The 22,187-nt window shown below is 51.5% G+C and overlaps 1 protein-coding gene across 10 annotated transcripts in view; it reads right to left on the reverse strand.

Moving 5' to 3' along the window:
• The window catches only part of TTC7B (tetratricopeptide repeat domain 7B), a 248,922-nt gene that overhangs the window by 33,171 nt on the left and 193,564 nt on the right, over positions 1–22,187 (reverse strand). For 8 of the 10 annotated variants that reach the window (XM_073895744.1, XM_073895745.1, XM_073895746.1 and 5 more), the window contains 2 exons: positions 20,901–20,951; positions 11,984–12,124 (listed from right to left, as the gene is read on the reverse strand). In XM_073895744.1, coding sequence (XP_073751845.1) covers positions 11,984–12,124; positions 20,901–20,951 — 192 coding nt within the window. The remainder of the gene's footprint in view (positions 1–11,983; positions 12,125–20,900; positions 20,952–22,187) is intronic. The other 2 variants (XM_025869471.2, XM_025869470.2) reach the window with 1 other exon arrangement.

Genomic DNA, 22,187 nt, shown 5'->3' on the forward strand with positions numbered 1-22,187 from the left:
CCAGTTGCTGAATGAATGAACGAACGAACGAACGAACGAGAACAGTAACAACAGTAGTAGCTGACATTCATTCAACACATGCTTCACCCCAGGAAGTGCTTTCATTTCTCCCTTCAGCTGCACAGGATCCGATGGTACCCAGGTGCACAGAACCACTGTACAGGCGAGGAAACAGGTACAGGGAGCCTGAAGAGCTTGTCTCAGGGCCAGCTAGAGGCAGGGCCTGGCTGGAGGCCTGGGGACAGTGGCTCCCCTGTCCCCAAATAACAGCCAGCTCCCTCGGCCTGGCATTAGGAGCCCTCGGGGGTGACTGGCTCTCCTGCCTTCAAGAGCCTGTGTCCCTCCTGCTCCCCGACACCCCAGGCTCTGCCCTGGGGAGCCAGGGCTGTTTCCACACAGGCTTTCGGTCTCCTGCCTCTTCTGGTGGTGCCATGACACCCCAGCCTCCCTCCAGGCCTGCTCCGCAGCCGCCGTCCCCAGCAGCCATCTCTGACCCATGCTTCCCCTCAGAGGGGAGCCCAGCCTCGGCGCTCTCTGACGGCCATGGCCCTACATGTGTTTTCCTGAGGGGTCTGGGGTCCGTGCCTGGACGGCAAACTTTCTATCTCCCCGCCTCCAGCTTCGAGTCCTGAGGCTGGGGCAAGGGCAGGTGTGTATCCCACGGCTGTGGAGTGTTAATGCTGCTCATTTTTTCACCTCAACCCTCCTGGGTGGCCCCTCTCCCGAAGCACCCTCCCTTTCCTGGTGCTCATGTTCTCCAACGACTGCCTCCTCAGGCTAGGAGAGAGCCCTGGAGAACTCGGGCCCCGTGCCTGCCGGCTGTCTTCCAGCCCGTGGGTTCCCTCCTCGACAGGGGGATCCAGCCTTGCCCAGAGATGACGGGCTGGCCCAGGGACCCGTGGAGGGGAGCCCCCCAGGGCCCCCCGGACAGGGAAACAGGCCACTCAAATCCAGCCAAGCCCTGATGGCAGCAATGCTGGCTCGTCGTGCCTCCTGTCCTGCGAGGTCCTGCCCACCAGGTGTTTACTGGGCACCTGTGACACACAGGGACTCTGCAGGAAGAGGGGCGACACGGATCTGTCCTTCGGTTTGGGCCCTGGCAGAAGCCTGCCCCTCCCGGGAGATGAATACCCTCCTGACGCCACGGCGGGGCCGTCTGCTTCTGTCATGCAGCTCCTGGCCCGCTCTGGCCAGCCGGCAGCGTGCCCGCTGAGGTTTTGGGTTACCTGAGCGTGCCAGGGACTCAGGGAGAGCTGTACAGAACGTTCCTCCCACTGTACACTTGGCTCCTGACTTGCTCCCGTTTTGAGGGTGGGCTTATGGATTTCCATGGTCCCCAGGGCCTGCAGCTGATGGGGTGGGTGACCCCCTGGGCCTCTGCTGTCTAACTCACTATGGAAAAAGGACCAACTTGGGAGTGGGGACCGAATGCTTCTAGAATTTTTATAACAAGATCACGGGGGAGGGGGGGCTTAAGCACTGGCATGGCAATGTGCCCATCAGTCCTGCTCTAGGAGGGTCCTCCGTGGGACCACGCGTCTCAGCGAGCACCAGCCACGAGTCTGATACTACTGCTTCCTTCCTGAGGAATTGATCAGAAAAGACAGACACTCCGCTGAGTCATGATCATGCAAGTGGGAGAAAGAATCCAGGCCTCCAAGGACTTGTTTTCAGTGGCGCAGAAGTTATAGGAGGAGACCTGTATCGCTGGTGAAGCCGTGCTCCTGACACAGGGAGGGGGGCAGACAGGTGTGTGGCCTGGCTTCTCCTCAATATGTCCATCTGAAGCTCAAACACGGCACCATGTGATGTGGTGATTTTCAAACCACCTTCCCCGGTGGAGCCTCTACTTCCAAAGGCATCTTAAGAGTGGCAGCTTGCCTCCCTCTTGGTTTGGTCCCCTGTCCCGGCCCCTGGGGATCCCAGGGCTCTAGGGTACCCAGTTTGTAAGCCAGTGTCCTGAGAACATGGAGGGTTGGGTGCCTGCACCTGGGCCGTGTGTGCGGTCTTGGGCAAGGCAGGGCCTGTTCACCTGTCCGCCGGGGCCCGATGGCCCACAGCTCTCCGGGGACAGTGGTGAGGATCGACCGAGGTGGTGCAAGCCGAGCCCAGAGGTAGGTGAAACTGCCGAGGATGGCACCTAGTGGAGCCCCGCCACCTCCCAGATGGCAGGGATGAGACCGAGGTGCGGGGAGGTAAAACCACTTGGCAGAGCCTGCAGCTCTTTGGGCTGATGGGTGTATTTGGGGGTGCAGGGCCAGCCTCCCATTTTACCATGGCTCCTTTGAGATGAGGCTTAGAACAGTCACTCCCTCTTTACGAGGAAATCACATCTTCCCGGGGCACAGAGTCTTAGGCTCCAGGAATGAAACCTTAGTGGTGGGATTTCTGACATCAGTCGAATCATGTGGGGTGTGGCTGGAGAGGACGAGGGAAGGATTACAGAGGCCTCCCAGCATCCCTGAAATCCCCAGAGGGATCTTCTCGCCGCGGCGACACATCTGTCCCTCTAGAGTGCAACAAGTCCATGGAGATATTTACTCCAAGCTTATGCTGCATGGGAAGCCCTCCTTCTTGGGGCTGCACAGCCCAAACAAGGCTCAACACTTTCCCAGAGGAGGGGCTTACGAATGTCTATCCCCGATCCCGCAGGGCTGCAGCTCCAGCCTTTGTGTTCCCATGGGCCTTCCATAAGCTCTGTCATCCTCTGGATCACATCACCTTTGTTAGGGGACCCCCCCACCTTTGCTTCTTGTCTCTCTCAGGGGCTCATCTGCTACAGCCAGGCCCCTGGCCCCTCCCCAGCCCGCCGCCAGGTCCCACCTGATTGGTGCATTTGGGAGAGGGGCTGGGGCTGGCTGACGGAGGGTAGGGGGGAGCCCTTCAGAGCCCTCTCTGTCCCAGGCCTTGTCTCTTAGACGCCTGCATTCTTGGCTTGCTCTTGCAGGCACATCACTGGGTACTGCCTCTGCAATGGGGAGGCCAGCAGTCTGGGATGGGCGAATCTACCTTGGCCAAGCCACGTTCTCTGATTCAACCACCCTAGTAACGGAGCCTGTCAGTTTGAGCTCCGCTTTCCAGAACTCAGGAGCTAACGAGTATTGTTCATTCTTCCCTAAAGCCTCCAGAAGATGACCGGCATTGTTTTCTCCCTCTAAACTATGAGCAACTCCCAACCACAGCCATCTCTGCTTTCCTCAGCACAGGCTCTGGCCTTTAGCAGGTGTTTAAGCCCTGGGTCTGTAGATTAGCGAGTGAGGGCCACAAGAGGGCCATTTCCGCAGCGCAAGCCCATGAAGAAAGTCGAGGGTCAGGGAAGCAACAGCAGTTTCCCTGACCCTTCACCGGAGGCTAAATTCAACTTAAAAAAAATAAGTGAACAAAGGGCCTTGTGAGCTTCTGAAGAGATGTAACAGCCTATACCAAAGAGAGAGCAAGACGGAGTGAGGCTGGCTCCGGGAACTTAGAGCCCATTGGCCCCCACAAGAACGCAACTGGGCGCTGCAGGGTGGGCTCCGAGAGGTCACTCTTTAAAGAGGTCACAGGAACAGATTCTGTGCTGGTTGCTGGGGCTGCCCGAGGCCATGGACACTTTCTACCTTTCTGAGAGCTCACACTAAGCTCTGTCTTCTTTGGAATCCCTTGGGTTGTCCTTGTCATTCTGTTGCTGTGATAAATGTTGGAAATAAAATGCCCCTCTCCTCTTGCAAACCTTCAATGGTTCCCAACTGCAGGGGAATGTAACCCAAATATTTTTGCTTAGCATTCAAAATTAGGGCCCTGCCACCTTCCCACCCCCCACGTTCAGTTCCTGATCTTCCTCCACACCTGTCAGTACTGTTCCTTTCGCCCCAAATGCCTCCCCTGAATGGCCATCCGCGAAGACCCTCACTCCTCGCTCTAGGCCCCAGCACACCTGCCCCTGCAGGTGTGCCCTCCCTAGACACCCCTGGGGAAGCCATCGCTCCCACTCCCGTCCTTCCAATGGCCTGCATGCGCTCTGGGAAGCATTCACCCCAGTCCACCCTGTCCTGCGTGACCTCGTGTGTGGCAGCTTCCCTGCCAGAGGCCGTGCTCCTGGACGGCCCAGCTGTGTCTGCTCTGCCTTTTCCCTGCATCATGCCTTGTGCAGAGGGCCTTCTGAAATCATTTGCTGAACCATCTCAGGATGCTATCTGAAAGGGCTAAGCTCTGCTGTGGAGGCCTGAGGACTGCTTCTTCCTCAAGGGGAAGAGGTGTTCCTGATTGGGGAACCCAGTACTGGATGCCCCACAGTCCCACCCAGGTCCGGTTTCCTCGCTCACTCATTCTTCTAACACTTGTCAAGCACCCACTCCATGCCAGCTGCAAGGTTGAGAGGCGGCTCCCAACGTGCCTGCCCTGGGCTCAGGACTGTGCACTGTGCAAAGGTGCTGGGCAGAGTGGGGCTGAAATTGAGTCTGGACTCTGCTGGCAGGCTGTGTGCCTGGTGCAGGGCTGCGCTTGCCCAGAGGGATGCAAAGGGGCTTCTCACACAGGTGCCTTCAGCTAGTTAAGCCTGCTCCCCCGGGGGCTGTGCCCAAAGGGGACACCTATTTTGAAGCTCACACAGAGGAGCGGCAGTAAATGCTAGAGGCAGCCTGAGGGCTATACCCATACGGGAGCTGTCAGATCTTCCATTCCACCTGAGGTCTGGCAGACAGGGATGAAGGAAAAGACTCATGTGCTCCCCAGTCTTACAGGTGAGGCCTGCAGGCAGGCAGGGAGCGAGGCCAGCAGACTCCCTGAATCTTTAAAACCGTTCCCTTTACCCCAAACCCTGTTTTTCTGACTTGTGCTTGGAAAACAAAACCTTAGCAGGTTGGTTCTGGGATAGCCCCTGCCCATGGGGGTGCTGAGGAGTCCCCAGGGTGAGCACAGGGTACCTTCCAGAAGCAGCAGGTCCTCCCAGAGCACACCACCCATGTGCTTTCATGAATTCACTCTCATATAAAAATCAGCATGAGGGCCTGAATGAGCTGCCTTCATCCTTCTAAGTCAGGAAGGCCTAGGGGAGGGGGCTGCATCCTTAACAGCTCTCTCCAGAACTCCTGACTTTTTCTTTGTTTGGGGAAGGTCAGAAGTGACAGAAGGCAGTGGTTTTGTTCACATGTGAGCTTCTCTGGCCCAGGCCCCAAGCTGGGCCCGTTGTCCCTGTGATGAACACAGCCCAGGTCCTTTCCTCAATGAAGGCCTGGCCAAACGCCTCTGTCAGGACCTTGGCTGTGCGACTGACACTTATTTCTGAGTTTCCGAGTGGCGGCGTCCACCTGTCCAGAGGGACGCCTTCCCCAGGGGCTTGGTGGGGTGGTAGGGCTAGCTCCCTATCCTCTAGCTGCATTTGGGAGACACTTGATCCCCTCCAGGCCCTGGCCCAGCTGTTCTGATGCCTCAATCCTTCCCCATAAGCCCTCCACCCCTTTGGCTGACCTTGACTCTTCATTCAAAGGGAAGAGAGAAGCCAGCAGAACAGACCTTGAGCCTCTTCTTGCCGCCGAACTGACAAGCGAATTGTTGTCCTCTGTGCCCATCCATTCTGTCCCGTTTCTGCTGTAACTGAGGTCAATCCCTCTGCCTGTGCCCTGGACCCCAGCACTCTCCTGCTCTCCTCAGGGATTCAGACCTTCACATATCCTCTCTCTCTCTTTGGGACGAGGAGGATCTCAGTATGGATGTGATCGGCCCAGCGGCCATCAACATGCTTCTGTGCCAGCCAGTGAAGCCCCAGCTACCCCTCATTTCTCCCCTCTGCTGCACAGGGGTCCTTCCTGTGAGGACTACGCACCCCCTGCCTTGTCTTCCTCACCTGCTGGCGCCCTGCAGCCACATCGGTATGCTCCATCCCCAGCACGCCCCCACAGCCTCACTATCACGGCCACCGACAACTCCCAGGCGCCAGGTCCAACAAGTGCTTTTTGTCTGCGCCCATTCAACCTCCCAGCAGCACTTCCTACCAGCCACGTCCTCCTTAATAACAGTGATTTTTACGAATTATCAAGTGCTTGCTACCTACTGAGCACTCTGCATGCCTTACCTGGGGTAGCCGTCACAACTGCCCTCATTTTGCACTGGGGAGCAAACCAGGGCTCACAGGGAGGAGCAAGAACCTGCCCAGCTCACACTGCTGGGCCAAGGTGACACGGGGATTTGCACAAGTCTGACTGTGCCACACACAGGGGAAGGAAACCCCTCTGGTTCCCACAACGCCCCTCTCCTGTTTCCCTCCTGCCTATTTCCCTTTCCCTCACTTTGGCTTTTCCCCATCCTGCCCAAATTTTAGATGTGGGAGGGGCTCGGTCCTGGTCCTTTCCCTTCTCAGGGGATATTCTCCTCCTAGGCCTTCCCATCATACCCCTGGGCATTAAATCCTTAGTCCCCAGTGTCTGTTTCTAGCCCAAACCTGAAATGAGGCTGGACTATCCGGCTGCCTGCTTGCTGTCTTCACTCTCATGTCCGCGGGCACCGGACACTTCCAAGTTCAAACACGACTCTGGCTTCCCTTTCTCCCTGACTCCAACACATCGGTCCCTCCCCACCTGCTTCCCATTGCAGCAAACGGAGTCACCAGCGGCTCACACTGACTCAGGCCCCAAACACAGGATTCTTCTCCGCGCCCTCAACATCACACCCACGGGGAGTCCTACGGTTCCAGCTCCACAGCGCATCTCAGAGCCCACTTCCCTCCGCCTCCCACACCGAGCTGCCCCCATATTCCGCTCTTTCTGTTCCCACTTTTGCTGCTTCCATTCCATTCTCTACGTTTAGCCAAAGTGGTCTTTTCAAAACCTGTCTGACCCTTTTACTCTCCTGCTGGAAGTTCATCAGTGGCTTTTTAATGCTTTTAGGATTAAGTTAAAGACCTGAGCAGGGGCCCTGCCATTTCTCCAACACTTTCTAGCACAGTCTGCAGGCCTCCCCACCATGGTCCCGACCACCGCCGATCCCTCCTCGGGCCTCCGCCCCCCATGCTCAGACCCCCACTGGCTCTGGGCCGGGGAGGAGGGGGAGGACCTCTGCCACCAGTTCTCCCAGGGGACCACACTGCCCCTTCATGGCATGTGGCACCATGAGAACAAAGTGCTTCTTCTAATTGTTTTGTTTCACATCTGTAAAACTCCATCAAGGCAGGGACCGTGTCATCTTCATGATCCCTGACTCTTGAGCCTTGCTCCCATGGTGGCTCATAAACAACGTGCTCGAAGACACTCTGCTGACTGCCCGAGTGCCCACCCTGGGTTACAGCTGGGGTGCCGGGGGCACACTGGCTGGCTCTGAGTCTGGCTCCTCCACTTATTAGCCGTGTCATATTAGGCAAGAGACTTGACAGCTATGTGTATCAGTTTCTTCATCTGTAAAGTTGGGTGGATAAGGTATTTACACCTCATGGGGCCAAAACAAATTAAGACATCTAAAGTCCTTGGAAAAAAGTCTGACATATGGATGGTGCTCGATAAAAGTGCAGACCATTAATCCAACCCCCCCCAGGGCAGGAGCAGGGGGGTTTTGCTTAATCTAGATCAGCCCTGAATGAGGCAGGCCTGGCCTCCGGGGAACCGAGTGTTCGCTCCTACAGGGTCTTCCTGTGCAGTGACCCACACACCACCTGTCTGGGTGTGGCCTTCATCTCTTCTGGGGGCCTGGCCACAGGATGACCCCTCCACCCTGCTGATGCAGCCTCTGGGAGGCTGGGAGGAGCCTGGGAGGGCGGGGGAGGGGGGAACGGGAGAGGCCGGGCCAGGGCCAGGGAATTCACGAGAGTATCACGGCTTTAAATTTGTAGCAGAAATCAGAAAATCTGATTTTGCACATCTAAGAATAGCCGTTGGTTTCAACTGTGAGAGTGCCAAAGTGAAAGCTATAATTATTAGTACGTAACAAGCAGAAATTAACCACCTACCGCAAAGTCATTTTTAGCTGCCATCCCAATGTGGAAATTAAAAGATGGGCACCAAAAAGCTGCCTGGCTTGGCAAAGGTTCTGGTTCAACCTGGAATATCTGTGAAGTCTGACTCTCCGATGGCCAACCATGAGGTCTGCATCTTAAGGAAGTTGTATGGCTCCTAGGGAGATGGGTTTTGTACTACAATAAACATCAAATGCTCTAAAGCAGCCCCCTGACTCTGACTCCTTCCCCAGTAAGACCCCAGAGGCACTTATTTCTATCTGGCCTGGGTTCCCCTCCTGCAAAATGGAGGAGATAACCCCTTCTGACCTTCTTTATAAGACGGTGTATATACCAATGGCCCCAGAAGTTACTTGGAATTTCAGGAAAGGAGACCGTAAAAATAGGCAAATGTCATGTGAAGCCCAGATGCCATAAAGAAAAGATTGATAAATGTATTTTTTAAAGACTGGAAAAAAAAAAAGACAAACAAAAACACTAACAAAATAAAAACAGGAGAAAATATTTATAGCTCATATCACAGACACAAGGCAAATTTCTTTGGCACATAATAAATGCTTACAAATAAAAAAAGAAAGCTCAGTGTCTAAGAAGATAAATGAGCAGAAGCCATGAACAGACAATTGAAATCCCATTTTTCACTGATCAGACTGGCAGAGATCTAGAAGTCTGTGAATCCGCTGTGTTGACAAGGTTGTAAGAAAATGGGCATTCGCACATTGTTGGCTGGGCTGTAAATTGGTACTATTCTATGGAAGCCAATGTGAAAAAATTTATCACAATTAAAGAGAACACACCCTTTGATCCATCAATTCCATTTTTAGGAATTTATCTTATATGCAATATATAGAAGGATACTTACTGATGCATTGTCTGTAATGGCAAAATATTAGAAATAATCTAAATGTCAGTCAATGGAGTACTGGTTAAATTATGGTAAATTCATACAATGGATTTATACTATGCGGCTGGCAAAAACTCTGAGTCAGCGTTAGGTACACTGACAAGCAATGATCTCCCGGTGTGTGTGCTAGCCCGGTGTGTATGCTAGCTAGCAGGGGTGCTGGGGGTGACAGTGGCTGAGGCTCAGGGGCAGGATGGAGATTTTTCACTCTGATCCTTTGTACCCTTTCAATTGTGTACCATATGCAGGTATTACTATATATTCAAAAATAATTTAAATACAACTGTTACATAGGTCCCAACAAACTAAGGAACAAAACAGACACATCCTACGCCGGTCAGCCACGAGGTGTCCTGGTGAAGAGCCTAAGCCACTGGAGCCAGAAGCATCCAGGATAGGAGGAGGAGGGACAGGGACACAGAGGGAAGGGTGTGCCCAGGGAGCGCGGCCCACCGCTCAGGAATGGGGGGGCCTTGTGTGTCAAACATCATCTGTCTTCCCGGATCTATGCTCCCTGCTGGGCCACTAGCCCACTCCCTCACAGAGCGGCCGGAGGGTCAATGTCCAATTCATGATCTCTTTGCCATTCAAATGGACATACCAGTGGCCCAGGGGCCTGCTCATAAAACAGGCTGGAAGTCAAAGGTGGTCTCAGAATGACCTCACCCTCAAGCCTCAAATCTGGGGCCACCTCACCATGGGCTCTTGTCATGAGCTCCCACTAGCCTCAGCTCACCAGAGAAAACAACCAAGAGAGAAGAGACCCACAAACGCCACAGAAACACCATGGCCTGGGGTGTTAGGCCTTGATCTTTGGAAGTTTCTTCCAAAGCTTGCAAAATTTACAGAATCTGGCCATCCTGCCAGACCTAATGATGGACCCATAAATTGTCCAAAAGTCGGGGGGGTGGGGTCACTGTTATTTTGCCTCTTGGAGCAGCAGAGCTCAAACCACAGGTGGTAAAACCTTATAGTCCAGTGGAAGCTGTCTGTTTTCTGAGTTCGTTCTGAATTTACCCTTTCAAAGACCACATGAATATGTGATAGGATTCTAAATCTTGACTTAAACCAAGTCATTGCTTTGAAGGAGTCCATATGGCACAAATCCTGTACAGATTCTAATTTACTCAATTCCTTCGTATAACAGAAGCACCCTGCATATTCTGTCCAGAGTTTATGAGGCAGGTTTGGTGTTCGTTTTCCATAGTTCAATCCCACCAACATATAGAAGGTTAAAAGCCACGCCCATTAACCAACAACGAGAGCTTTCTTCTGTGCTACAGGCTATGCCAATGAGAAGTGGATATCACACGATTATGTCCAAATTCAAGGACAGCTCCAAACTGAATCCGAGCTATCCAGGTCTTCAATGTTCTAATCAGCGGCTACAAAATTTCCTCCCGAGAGTCATGGGGGAAACACACAAAGGAACAGAGTCTGGATAACTGAATAAGGGGCAGCAAGCCAGCAGGAGAAACTGTCCTGGAACTCAGTGACCCTCATTCAGATCACTGACTTTTCCAACAAACGGGGGAAGCAGCAATGCCTGTGAGGTCAAGGAAGTTCATTCCAGCCTTGAAGGACTGCCTTCAGCCCTGCTGGTTTTTTTTTTTTTTTTTTTTAAGACTTTGGCCCTTCAAAATCTCGATTTCAATTCCAACTGGAAAGACCCCTCGGCCCCCGACACTGGCCTTGCAGGGTCAGCGGGTCTCTCCTGGCCCAGACGCTGCGGCCTTCTCAGGCTTCTCTGTGTGTTCTCTGCAGTCACTGCTCGTGAGGGCGACCGAACAGGACAGGCGCCAGGCCCTCGAGTGGGGAATGATCTTGTCTGCGGCGGCACAGGGCATGGAGGGCAGGGCATTCCCGCTGTCCCTGTGCCCCGGCTCATCCAGGACCCAGCGAGAGGCCACATGCCGGCAAGCGTCTGTGCCGGAAGAACAATCAGCACATTCATGAATCATCCCTCTTTTGTGCTTCTGCTTAGAAGAATGTAATTTGCTAATTTATGGCTTCATTAAAGATGCCAACACAGAGGAGGCTGGCTGAGCGGGGCTCGGTGAGACGCCAAAGCCAGGTAAACCTGACCATGTTTTCATACACCAAGGTCTGCCAATCGTTCCAAATGAGGCTGAACATCACACAGTTAAGCTTTGGCAAAAAAAAAGGAGTAAATAGATGGACAATGGTGGATAACAAGCACTTTCCCCAGCCCAACCTGGGCTTCTACTGTGCACCCTGAGGGTCCGGCCTGGGAAGGCCCAGGTGGCGTCTTGCAGACCCAGTGCAAAAGCTCGAGGAACAGTACGAGTTACCAATCGTACATAAACATGAACACGTCAGTAAATCAGCAGCCACCATTTGCCCCGAGCCTCTCTGCAGTGGGGCGCTCACTGCCACACAGCCTGGGTGTGGGACGTATTGTGGGCATTTTTAGCCCGGCAGCAGCACTATGTGAAGCTGGGGGCGGGGGGCAGCCCTCTCTGCTCCTTGGGCTGGTTTCCAGTTCGGTGGTGCTCCCTGCTCTGTGGGGAGCAGGAGTGCTGGGGGCGGGGGCAGGGACATCAAAAGCGCTGCCCCTTCCCTGGGTTTGATGGAGACCTCTGAGTCATCGACACACACGTTCCCTCGCCCAGGGACTCTAGAGGTCACTGCCAGGACGTGCCAGGCACTGTGTTTGTCAACCCTAGGAGGTGGGTGCTACTACCCACCCCCACAGATGAGGAAGCCCAGGCTGAGGTGAAGCGATTAGCTCCTGTCTACACAGCTGGTAGAGTAGGGGACTTCCGGACTTCTGAGCCTGGGACACCCTGCCTTGCTGTCCCCTGCAAAGGAAGCCCAGGTGTCTGTTGCTCTCTGCCTCCTGCTGTGGCACAAAGCCTCCATCGCACCCAGCGACCTCCCCAGGCCCCTCAGACGCCCATCAGATCATCTCCACCTGATGGAGGCCTGTTCCATACCAGGTTCTGGGGAGCGATGGGGAGACACAGAGAAACTAATGGTTCCTGAAAAGCAGTAGTGACATTTTGGCATGTAACTGCAGAGGCTTTTATTTTTCCAAACCCCTCCCGAAAGGGGCTGTAGGCTAAACAGGCAAGTGCCCATAGGACCCTCCGGTATCCGGCACAGCGGGGGGGGGGGGGGGGGGGGGGGGGCAGTACCTGCATGGAGCCAGATCTGCGCCAGCGTCATCCAGGGGTGTAGCGGGCCCTGCTTGGGGGCGCTGCTCTGCAGAGACGAAGCCACTTCTGACAGTGCCTGCTCCACTCTGGAGGCTGCCACGGACGTGGCGTGGACAGAGCCTGTGGGGGGGGGGCGGTTCGAGAAGACGGCATCAGAAGTAAAAGGACGGATCCACGCGACCAGCCATCCACCCACCCCCTCCCACACACAGACACAAGTTCAAGACGAACACACACTCCTTCCCCCATGATGCTTCCAAGTTGTATGTCCATAAAGAAATACAGACAATCATTACGGCCTTGAACGGGAGTTTCCATCCTGCGCTCGAGCTTATGTTTTAGTCAACAACCAGAGCACATGCTATGGGAGGTGCTCCATCTGGGAGCTCAGTCTAGGACAGCGCGAGTGTTGGGGCAGGAGAGGGGTAGAGCTGGACACACGGCCGTGACGCTCATGCTGAAACGTGGCATAAATGAAGGGCTACAAAGGCAAGTGACACAGCACGCCCGGCTGGGCCTAAGTCTAGAAACCACCTGGGGGGCAGAGGGAGGAGTCATCCTTGCCTCCTGGGGACGGAGGAGACCATGCTCAAGACAAACCCAGCAACTTGCCATTCCTCTCCCTGGCCTTCGAGAGCTGGCCAACGCTCCTAGACCTGGAACTCTAGGACATGACCTAAGGATAGGAGGAGCACACGTTGGCCCTACGTACAAGCAGATGTCCATTGTCAAGGCTGCACTAAGGGAGGATGGCACCTGGGCTCAGGAGGGGTACCCGTCTGCCTCGGGGGCAAAGCCTGTTGTCCTAAACGGCTAAGGAGAGGAGCAGACCAAGCACATCCACTAGTCAAAGGAAGCTGGTAAAGGAACTTCTATTCAGAAATCAAATGACTCATTCCCCGTCCCGTTGCCCTTCCACGGGGTCCTGGCGGCTGGAGTGCACTCCCTCCACAGGGGACTGGCTGCTCACCTCTCCCCCCATACTCCCTCTTGGAGGGGTGGCCTCAGAGCTGAGAGCAGGTGTCTCAGTCATTTCCAACTGCAAACTGTTGATATTTATGTCACTGGCTGCATTCTTCATTTTTAATTCATCATAAAGTGTACTATGGAGAGAGACGTTCCGACATCGTGAGTGGTCACTCTCGACTTATTGTAAGGTTTCAAGTAGTGATCATCTATAAAGACAAATGCTGACCACTCCAATGAACCCAGCTGGTTATACTCTGGGTAAGACAAAACTGTGCACATAAAAATAATTTCTGTTGGGGCTTTGAGATGCGCCACAATTTATTCATTTTGAGAGTATTTGCAGCAAGAGGCTGGCCATCCATATTGTGCTTTGACTGTTCCAACATGAAGGAAACATGGGTACCTCTAAATACACTCAGATCCTTCAGCGGGGGTTTGGCGGAGGGGGCTCACGGGAGGCAGACGGAAACCAGACTGGGAATCCGCCTTCTGTGGATAATCCACACAGAGCACCCACGAGGACGAGCGAGGAGAGCGCCTCTGGGGATGGACAGTGAGTCCTGCAGAGGGAACCAGGACACACAGGAGGAGGAACCGGAGGCCGAGTTAAGAGACACCAGTCGATGCCCTTATGATCCAGAACTCACAGAGCTCAGCTAAGGACTGATCCTTGCTTAGACAAAGTGTGTCTGACTACTTAGGAAAAAAAAAAAAAATCAAAACAGCAAAATGATTAGACTGCTGTCGATTATTTTGGTCTTGTTTTGTTTTGGACTTTCTATGGAAAAGAAACATTTTAACTTTGAGAACAAGGATTTGATACAGTTTTCCTGAGACTTTAGTAGCAACTGTCAGCTAAATAAACAAGGTTGCCGTATATTCTTGATGTCACCACGCTGGCTCGCCTTCTCATCGCCTGCCTTGAACAGTGGTTCTCAACCTTGGCTTCGGATCAGAATTACTTGGGGACTTAAAAGACCATGATGCCATAGCTAGCCCCAGGTGAACCGAATCACTAACTCTAGGGGTGAGGGCAGGCCTCTTGCTAATTGCCTAGGTAATTCCGCTGTGTGGCTGGGAGACCCATCTACCTGGAGAGACAGAAAGCAGTTTTTACAAACATTTGGTCAAGAAAAGCCTGAAGGAATATTCTACATACCCCAGGCAGGGAGCATGAGCTCCCCAGATTCCCTGCAGGCCAAGACCCCGGGGAACAGAGTTCCAGGAAGATTTTGTTCTTTAGAACACTGATTCTCAATTCTCCTGGTCTCAGGATCCTTTTATAGACTCTGCAGAGTCCCTGAGACCCCTGCCAGAGATTTTGCTTCCATGGGTTATATCTATTGATGTTTTTGCCACATTGGAAATGAAAACTGAGAAATGCTTAAAATACCTAGTCACTAATTCATTTGCAACTAACAATAATAAATACTGAAGAAAAATTCAACCCGTTTTCTCCTAGGTTCTATGGGTCCTTTGCTACGAGGACCTGTGACTTTTGGCAGAGCTAATTTTGGTTTTTGGATTCATTATTTGGTCTGCAAACAAATTAATGAGAACCATTGTTAAAGTCCCTTCTCTTCGTGATAGCTACACACAACTAAATTAACTAATTATTCACATAATAACATGGTTCCCTGTGAATAAGGTCTGGCAAATGATGACAGTAGTGATTATCAGTTTTAGTGAACATGGCATGGCAGGTTTCAGGCAGTCCAATCAGCACTTTACGTATATATTTCATTTAACCTTTAAACAATTCTGTGAGGCGGCTAACGATGTTACAGCATGCTTTAGACAACAAAACAGATTTAATGAGCTTATGAATTTGTCCAAAGTCATACAGCCAGTGGGTGGCAAAAGTAGGACTAGAACAGTAGTCTAACTCCGAGTCTAGCCTCCACATCCAGCTCCCGTACCATCTCCTCCAGAAAGGCTGGCCATGAGCCTTCCGTTTCTTCTCTCTGTCACTCCCCTGTAAAAAGGTGGTGGGCCTTGGGTCCTCAGTGCTCCTCCAGCTCCCTGTGGGTACGGCTATCCACTGCACAGACCACAGCGTTTTCTGTTAACGTCACTGTCTCTCCTCTTAGACTGTGGTTCTAGAAGACAGGAGGCAGGCCCCACATCGAGGTGCTTTCAGCGGCTGACCATGCCAGGCCTATGAGAGCTACCAGGTAAACGCTTGCAGAATGAATGAGTACTGTTGACAGACATGTCACTGTCTGAAATCTGGAAGAGAGTGGTCGGTCCCCTCTTTTGGAAGCATGTCGGTGTGCTCTACTCTCCTGGCCTAACAATGGCTCAGAGGCCAGAACCTTCATTGTCTCAAAGGGCTTCCCCGCATGGCTGTCCTCACCTCCAACTGCCCGGACTGCAAATGACTGTGGCACATAGTAGCTTAAACACTGCTCCTCACTCCGTGACTTTCCCCCATCTCTAATATAACTATGCCATTTAAATATGGAGGGGAACTGCTGTTTTCCCTCCTAGTCGATCCCTTTTAACACATGCTTCGCAAGGGCAGAGACCCTTCATGTTCTAAACTAGGGACAGATATTAGAGCATTCGGGTATTTGCTAACAATAGCAGGTGACTAATAATAAGGGCCACATTACTGAAGAGTTAACGTCTACTATTCCTGGCAATAATACAATAAGTCAAATTCTTCCATAGGATTAGAATTTGGAGGAAAAAATAAACATCATTATGAATCAGAATGGATATATCTGATAAAAAACAAAACAAACAAAAACAAAAACAGCCTGTAAGTGACTGTCTCATAGGACTGAAATGGTAAGTGCCAAAATAGATACTTTACCAAAATAGATTTTGATTTATGGAGGTACACAACTAGAAATGCTAGTTTTAACCAACATTTGTTTTTTAAAGCAACCCTTGTCTTTCTCACCAAAGCAAATATATGCCCACAGTGTACATGGGGGTGGAAGGGATTATTACCCTAAGGGAAATGGACAAATTGAGGCTTAAAAAAGGAACCAGAGGGAGGAATATAAGATATATTTCTAATTTGAAATCCAAGACTCTGGAGGGATAAGCTTCCACATAATCAGGTTCAACAGGTAAGCGGGGGAGAGTGCCCGGCTGCTTGAGCATCTCTTATTTACCACATTAATTCGAGACGTGCTTATCACTGTCGTAATCCTGCAGGCCGAGCAGGGCTGTGCTCTCCCAGGGCCCTCAGCCACAGGGCACAGAGGCTCTGAAAAGCCACTGCAAAGCAACTGAACCAAGAGCTGGTGCAGGCAGCAGAGAGTGCGTCCGGCAATCTGGTCCAGGTTCTGCGACCTAATTGTCCAAATGGTCCAGGGGGCAGCAGATGCCCTGGCGCTGAGCAGATCCGCATCTCCCCAAGTCAACTGCTTTCTCTTCTCTGCTACCCAGATGCCCTAAAGAAAATGTTATCTTGGACACCTGATCCAAAGGCGAAGTGCTACCTGAAGAACTGTTCGGATTCCTACATCCAGGGTTTTCGTCTGGAGGGGTGGGGGAGGACGGGAAGGCAATGGAGAGGACCCAGGGACTGTGGTGGGCAGGCAGCTCCCCACGGCTGAGGACCCAGAACCAAGGCCACTGACCTCAGGAAGTCATGAGTCCAAGCTCTGAACCCCTCCCAAGGTTTTCTGACCCAGGCTGTTGTCATGTGCTGAAGCCTGCTGAGAACCCCCGCGGCAAATGGGACACTGGGAGCAGCCAGCTCAGATTGCTGGTACAGCCGGAGCCTTCCTGAAAATCCTCTCTCCAAAGCATGCTACCCCTGTGGCCGACCCCACACGGACCTTGGAGGGGGCAATCGCATGTGAACCCCATCTCACCATTCAAAGGGATCTCAGAGGCCACAACCTTGTTAGGCACAAGGCGTGAGACATGGTCTGGCTACTTTCACAAGCATGGTCACTGGATGCGTGGCCTCTATTTAGAGTCTAGCTGTCCTTCGAACTGTTCTGGTGGCACTGGGTAATCGGCTCTCATCTGAAGGCGGTGCACCTCCCTCTCCCCTCACAGCTTCCCAGTGTGTCGTAGCTACACTAGATCTCAGATGAATCTCTGCCCACCTGGTGCCTGGGCAGGTGTCAGCATCCAGGCACAAGGGACAAGTGTTACATGATGTGCAACGAAAATCCTTCACTGCACATCTCACGTGAGTTTGCTTGGGATTTGGCTGCTCTTGGCTTCCCAGCCCCAGCGTTAACTCAGATGCCTGGTGTGCACGAATATGGAATGATGGAGCACGTGGCCGTGCCCCAAGTCCTCTCTCTCTGCTGGGCACCCACCTTCTCCCTGGCTAACCCCACAGCAGCAGATACCTGTGCTCCCCACGTTCTTCAGAAAAGAAACAGAGCCGCTCCAGAAGCGGGCCCGCAGAAACTCCCCCCCCCCCCGACTGATGAACCTCTGGACTTCCTGCCCCTCAGTTCTGAAATGATTCCAGATTATCTGTCACTAGACTTTATTTGGCTCTCAGTTCTGAGAAGCTGTGCCCCCCAGACTATTCAAACAGGGAAGGAAGAGACAGCAGGTCCACCTCTTCAGGATCCCGAATACTGAACGGCAATCGGAATGACTAAGCATTCTTTAGAGAGCTCTGCTTACAGTTTTTCATTTTTAACAGGAAAAGAACGTCTGCTTCTCGAGACAGGGCTTGAAAGTACTATCAGTCCGACGCTGCAGACTGCAGGCAGCCCGGTGACCCTCTCTCACCTGCCACCTGCGTTCGAAGAACCAGAACGTCCCTGGGGCTGCAGAAGGCAGCCGCTCGGGAGCCAGCGAGGACGGTCCACTCTCACATCAAGCCCCAAGCTAGGCACATTGTCTCTATACCTTCTTTTTGGTTTTAACCGTTAAACATTTTGCCCCCCCCCCCCGCGACCCCCTGCGTGTATTAGGGCAATTCCCATCTTTGCTGGAGGCAGTTCTGCCTCTCTGAGGAGGCTGACTTGGGCTGGGGCGGGGGCGCTCCTCCCTGCTCTCTGAAGCGCGTCTGCCAGTGTGACAGGGGCGCGGGACCCCAGCGCCTGGCAGGTGCCCGCTGTTCCCGCCCAGTCCCCACGGACAATGAGGCCTCTCCTGCCTGCGGGTTCCTCTGATGAATAACTTTGGTCCCCTTTCTAGGAGCTACTTCCCTTTTTCACGGAGTGGGAAAGGGATTAAGACAGCCAAGTAAATCAGGACAGCCAAACCCACGGTCTCAAGACGAGATCACAATTTCCAAGTGACTTTAACAGACTATCAAGCACATGGAACCTGACAGGATGTGTCTTCTCCTGAAGGGGGAAAGCTTTAGGGAAGGAGCACCACTAAGGCGGTCGCGGGGGGCGGGGAGACTGGGGTTTAGGGCCACCAGTGGGCATGCGGGGGTGGCCTGGCATGCTGCTGACGGGTGTTGGCAGGGCCAGGTGGGCACACGGGAAGCGCGGCGGGAAGCCGTTCACAAGCATGCGGGAAGATGCTAGCTGTCGGAGTGAGCCGAGCCCCGGCTCTGGGCTGGAGACAGTACCTTCTGGAGGGCTACACCAGGCAGATGCTTTCATCTCCATTAGAAACCCTCCCTGTTGCATATTCATGAGGCTGTGTGTTTGGACTCAAGTGCCTGGGGAAGGCTAAGTTTGTCTTTCAATGCAGCTTCTGGGAAAAGCCTCCCCAGGCTGGGTGACGGTCTCATTACTGGACACACACTCCTTAACTTCCATCTGCGTGCTATTTATTATTGACTCGTCAATCTCCTAAAGTTCTCTTCAATCCCGTTTAAAGAAAGACACCACAGAACTAATTGGGGAGAATTAATTTTAATTTCATTAAAATAGCAAGAAAAGGCTCATCCTCGAGTCATTAGGGCTGAATTTTTTTAACTGCCACCCCTCAAGAGCAGTGGGGTATCACTGGAGTAACGTTTTCATATACAAATTCTAAAAACCTGACTTTATTCTGTTAAGCAGGAGCAGAGGGTGAAATGTACACCCCCCTGACTAGTCATTTCCTGATCGTGAGATGCATTTTTAAATGTCAGAAAATGCAAAGTCAATAATGAAATGCTAGCCAAAAGAAGAGGGAAAAAAACGACGACCTTGAATTTGTTCCTCAACCGTATTTCATTTGAGAGGTGTGTTTTGTCATGAATCTGCTTATTCTCTTCCCCAGGGTTACACTCGCTCCTAAAGAGAGCAGCAGTTTTCCTATCACTGGAATCAGTGATAGGAGAAACCGAGCCAAGAACCCAAGTCAGCATTCCTGATTTTAGCACCTTCCTGGAGAGGCGAATAAAATGTCAACACGCGTTTTCCTCCAAGATAATGACTGTGAGAGCGCTCAAGAGTGGGGGCACCTGGGGTCCCCAGGTCTAAGGAGCGGAGAGGGCATCCTAATAGGGCTCCTCCCACCCGGAGGCCACCTCCCTGTGGGGGCCACAGCTGCCCTCAGGCACTCAGGAGGGGGCACCTGACCCAGGCTCAGAAATCAGGATGAGCTCCTGGCATGCCATAAAGGCGTGCGTGAACAGAATTAGTAGACTGACGTCCTTACAGATAGGGAAGCTAAGGTGCAGGGAGAGTAACTGAGTTGCCTGGGTTCTTCTGCAGAACTGGTCCTTGAACCTAGCTTTCCTGACCGTGGAGAGCTGGGGTGGTTTCCATGGAAGATAACTAAGTCCCCTGTATAAATGCATCAAGCCTCACTGTAACTAATGAGGGCTGCCTGAGGATTTTAATGTAACCTGACTTTCTGAAAAATCAAATCTTTTTAATGTATCTGAGGAGCCGGATTTGAAAGAACCCTGGCAGTGAAACTTTTTTTTTTTTTTCTTCCTAAAGAACCCTAATGTGATGAAAATACCAAACATATCTCTTCTACTACGGACTTTTATTCATGTAAAAATATTTTATTTGTATGGACACTTTTAAAAGCCAGAAATAAAGTCACATCTAAGCTAAGCTGTATTTCAGAGGGGGGAAGTCATCTCCCTGAGAGGAATATTTGCTGTAAGCAGTAAAGGTTCAGATCATTCCAATGTCCTGGATCACTATATACATTAGCATTTCTCAAAATGCAGTCCCTGGAACATGGATTCCACAGGGTGGGAAAATGATGAAATTAGCTAGAGAACAAGGGGGTCAAACTTCAGAGTCTTGACTTTTTTAAGCTGTGGGACTTCTCAGAGGCTTTAATGCGCCAATATGCACTGTCAGTCTTTAAGAGGGAGATGCAATATCGCTCAAGAATATTTGACTGCAGAGAATCAGCAGTCAAGGAAAAATCCTTGGAAAAATAACTCACTCATGCTCCCTTAAAAGAACACCATCGAAAGTATTAGTCCTACGCCCGGGGAACTGCTTAGTCTCCTTTCAGTTTGGGTAGATGCAGGTTATATTTCATGATGTCTGTTTCGCCTTTTTAAAGGAAAATTAATTATTAGAGTTGCTTTTCTACATAGCAATAACGTTTGAACTGGAAAAAAAATTTAAGATTCATCTGGTTCCCTCTACCCCAAATTCACAGATGACCTGCACTGGGGAGGCTGAGTGTCTCACTTCCGATCAGCGCCAGTGGGGCTGTGGCCAATCCACCGCATGCCTGACTTGGACTTCTTTCCTGCACTGCCTCCTTCTGTAGTCCCTCCCAGAGAAGTACTGCCTCCCCAGTGCTTAAACCCAGGCTGCGGTGGTGGTGGTGGTGGTGGTGGTGGTGGTGGGGGAGATGAGGGGGTGGGAAGGGTAGAGTGTTGGGGGGGAACGCATTAGCATCTCAGGAGAGATGGGCCCCAGGTGGCAGAGTGAGCAAGCAGGTGGCAGCTTCACATCCACATCATCTCAGCATTCCCCACGATGGACAACTACAACACACGTTCCATGGTGGAGGGAAGCGTGATTCTGGAGACCCTCAGAAAGGTTAATAGATAGATTGGTAAACTACTTACTAACTGAAAAAAGGGAGGGAAAACCATGAAAGTATACTTCTGGAGAGTTGCCTTGGAATAACAAATCAAATCAAAAATTAAAACCAAGAAACAAAACATTTGAAAAATCAAAATTAAGGCTAAAAAAGCAAATAGAGTTCTAATAACCTTCCAACTGTAAGTCTGGCTGTCTCAGATTAGATTTCAGTTCAAGAGTGACACATGTTTTTCCACTAACAATTTTTTTTTTCTTTTGGAAACCAAAGAAAGGCCAACTGGGCATTCCCCTCTACATTTAAATGCTCACCCAGCACATGAAAGCTGACAAATTCATGTAATGTGTTTTGTTTCCAGGGCAGGAAATTCCAAAGGAGAGGGAAAAATAATCAAACAAGCGGTTTTCAGATCTTTCCACCATTAACCCTAATCATGATTCCGATAGTTTGTAGACTTGGGCTAGTTTTCGCTCCTACGAAGTCAAAGGATTGCAGAGAGAAATTCAGAGAACTTCAGGCCTTGGCTATCTGTCCTCAGGAAAGGAGCCAGGATTCAAATTCATTACACTTTAAATCAAGAAATTTTACATTTATCGGTAATATATGGTATGCTTCTCTAACAAAATGTGGTAGCTATGGGGGAGAAATTCTCGGGCACATCACCTGGGTACTGGCAAGGCACTCCCTAAGGGCAGGAGATGACTCATAGTTTCACAAAGAATAAACAATTGAGCCCTGCTTGGGACACAGCACATTCAGCAGAAAACCCAGTGGGTGCTCATCGCCCCTAACAATTTACTAATGAATTGGGTATCAGGTGTCTCACGGAAGAGTCAGGACTTCAGCCTTCAAAGGTTTAAAGGAACGCAGGGCTCTCTGGGATGTGAGAAGATGAACACTGGCGGGGGTAGAGGCAGGTGGGTTTGTTGTGCAACAGAAGTGGCCAGGCCATGGGAATCTATCCCGCTATTCTAGAACGGGTAAGATCCCATTTGAAGACAGAAAACTGGGCAAAAGGCAACGTGCGCAACAACTTTTCTAGAAAAGCTGAAAGTGGCAATTGCCCGTGGGCATTGTATTAAAGGGAAAATGTCTATTTTAAGAAATGGATTAAAAACCACATAAGCAGTTTATAAACATTATCTTTGTCTTGCATTTCATAAAGCCGGGATTGCCATGAAAGCCAAGTTCAGAACACTTACAATGCAGCTCAGTAAAGCCAAAGTGTTTCTTGGTTTGGATGATTTTAGAGGATAGTCTCATTTGTGTGTGTGTGTGTGTGTGTGTGTGTGTGTGTGTGTGTGTGTGTGTG

Source organism: Callorhinus ursinus, unplaced genomic scaffold (assembly GCF_003265705.2).
Source record: "Callorhinus ursinus isolate GAN/ISIS: 27379988/994484 unplaced genomic scaffold, GSC_fseal_2.0 scaffold8, whole genome shotgun sequence".
NCBI classification, from domain to species: Eukaryota; Metazoa; Chordata; class Mammalia; order Carnivora; family Otariidae; genus Callorhinus; species Callorhinus ursinus.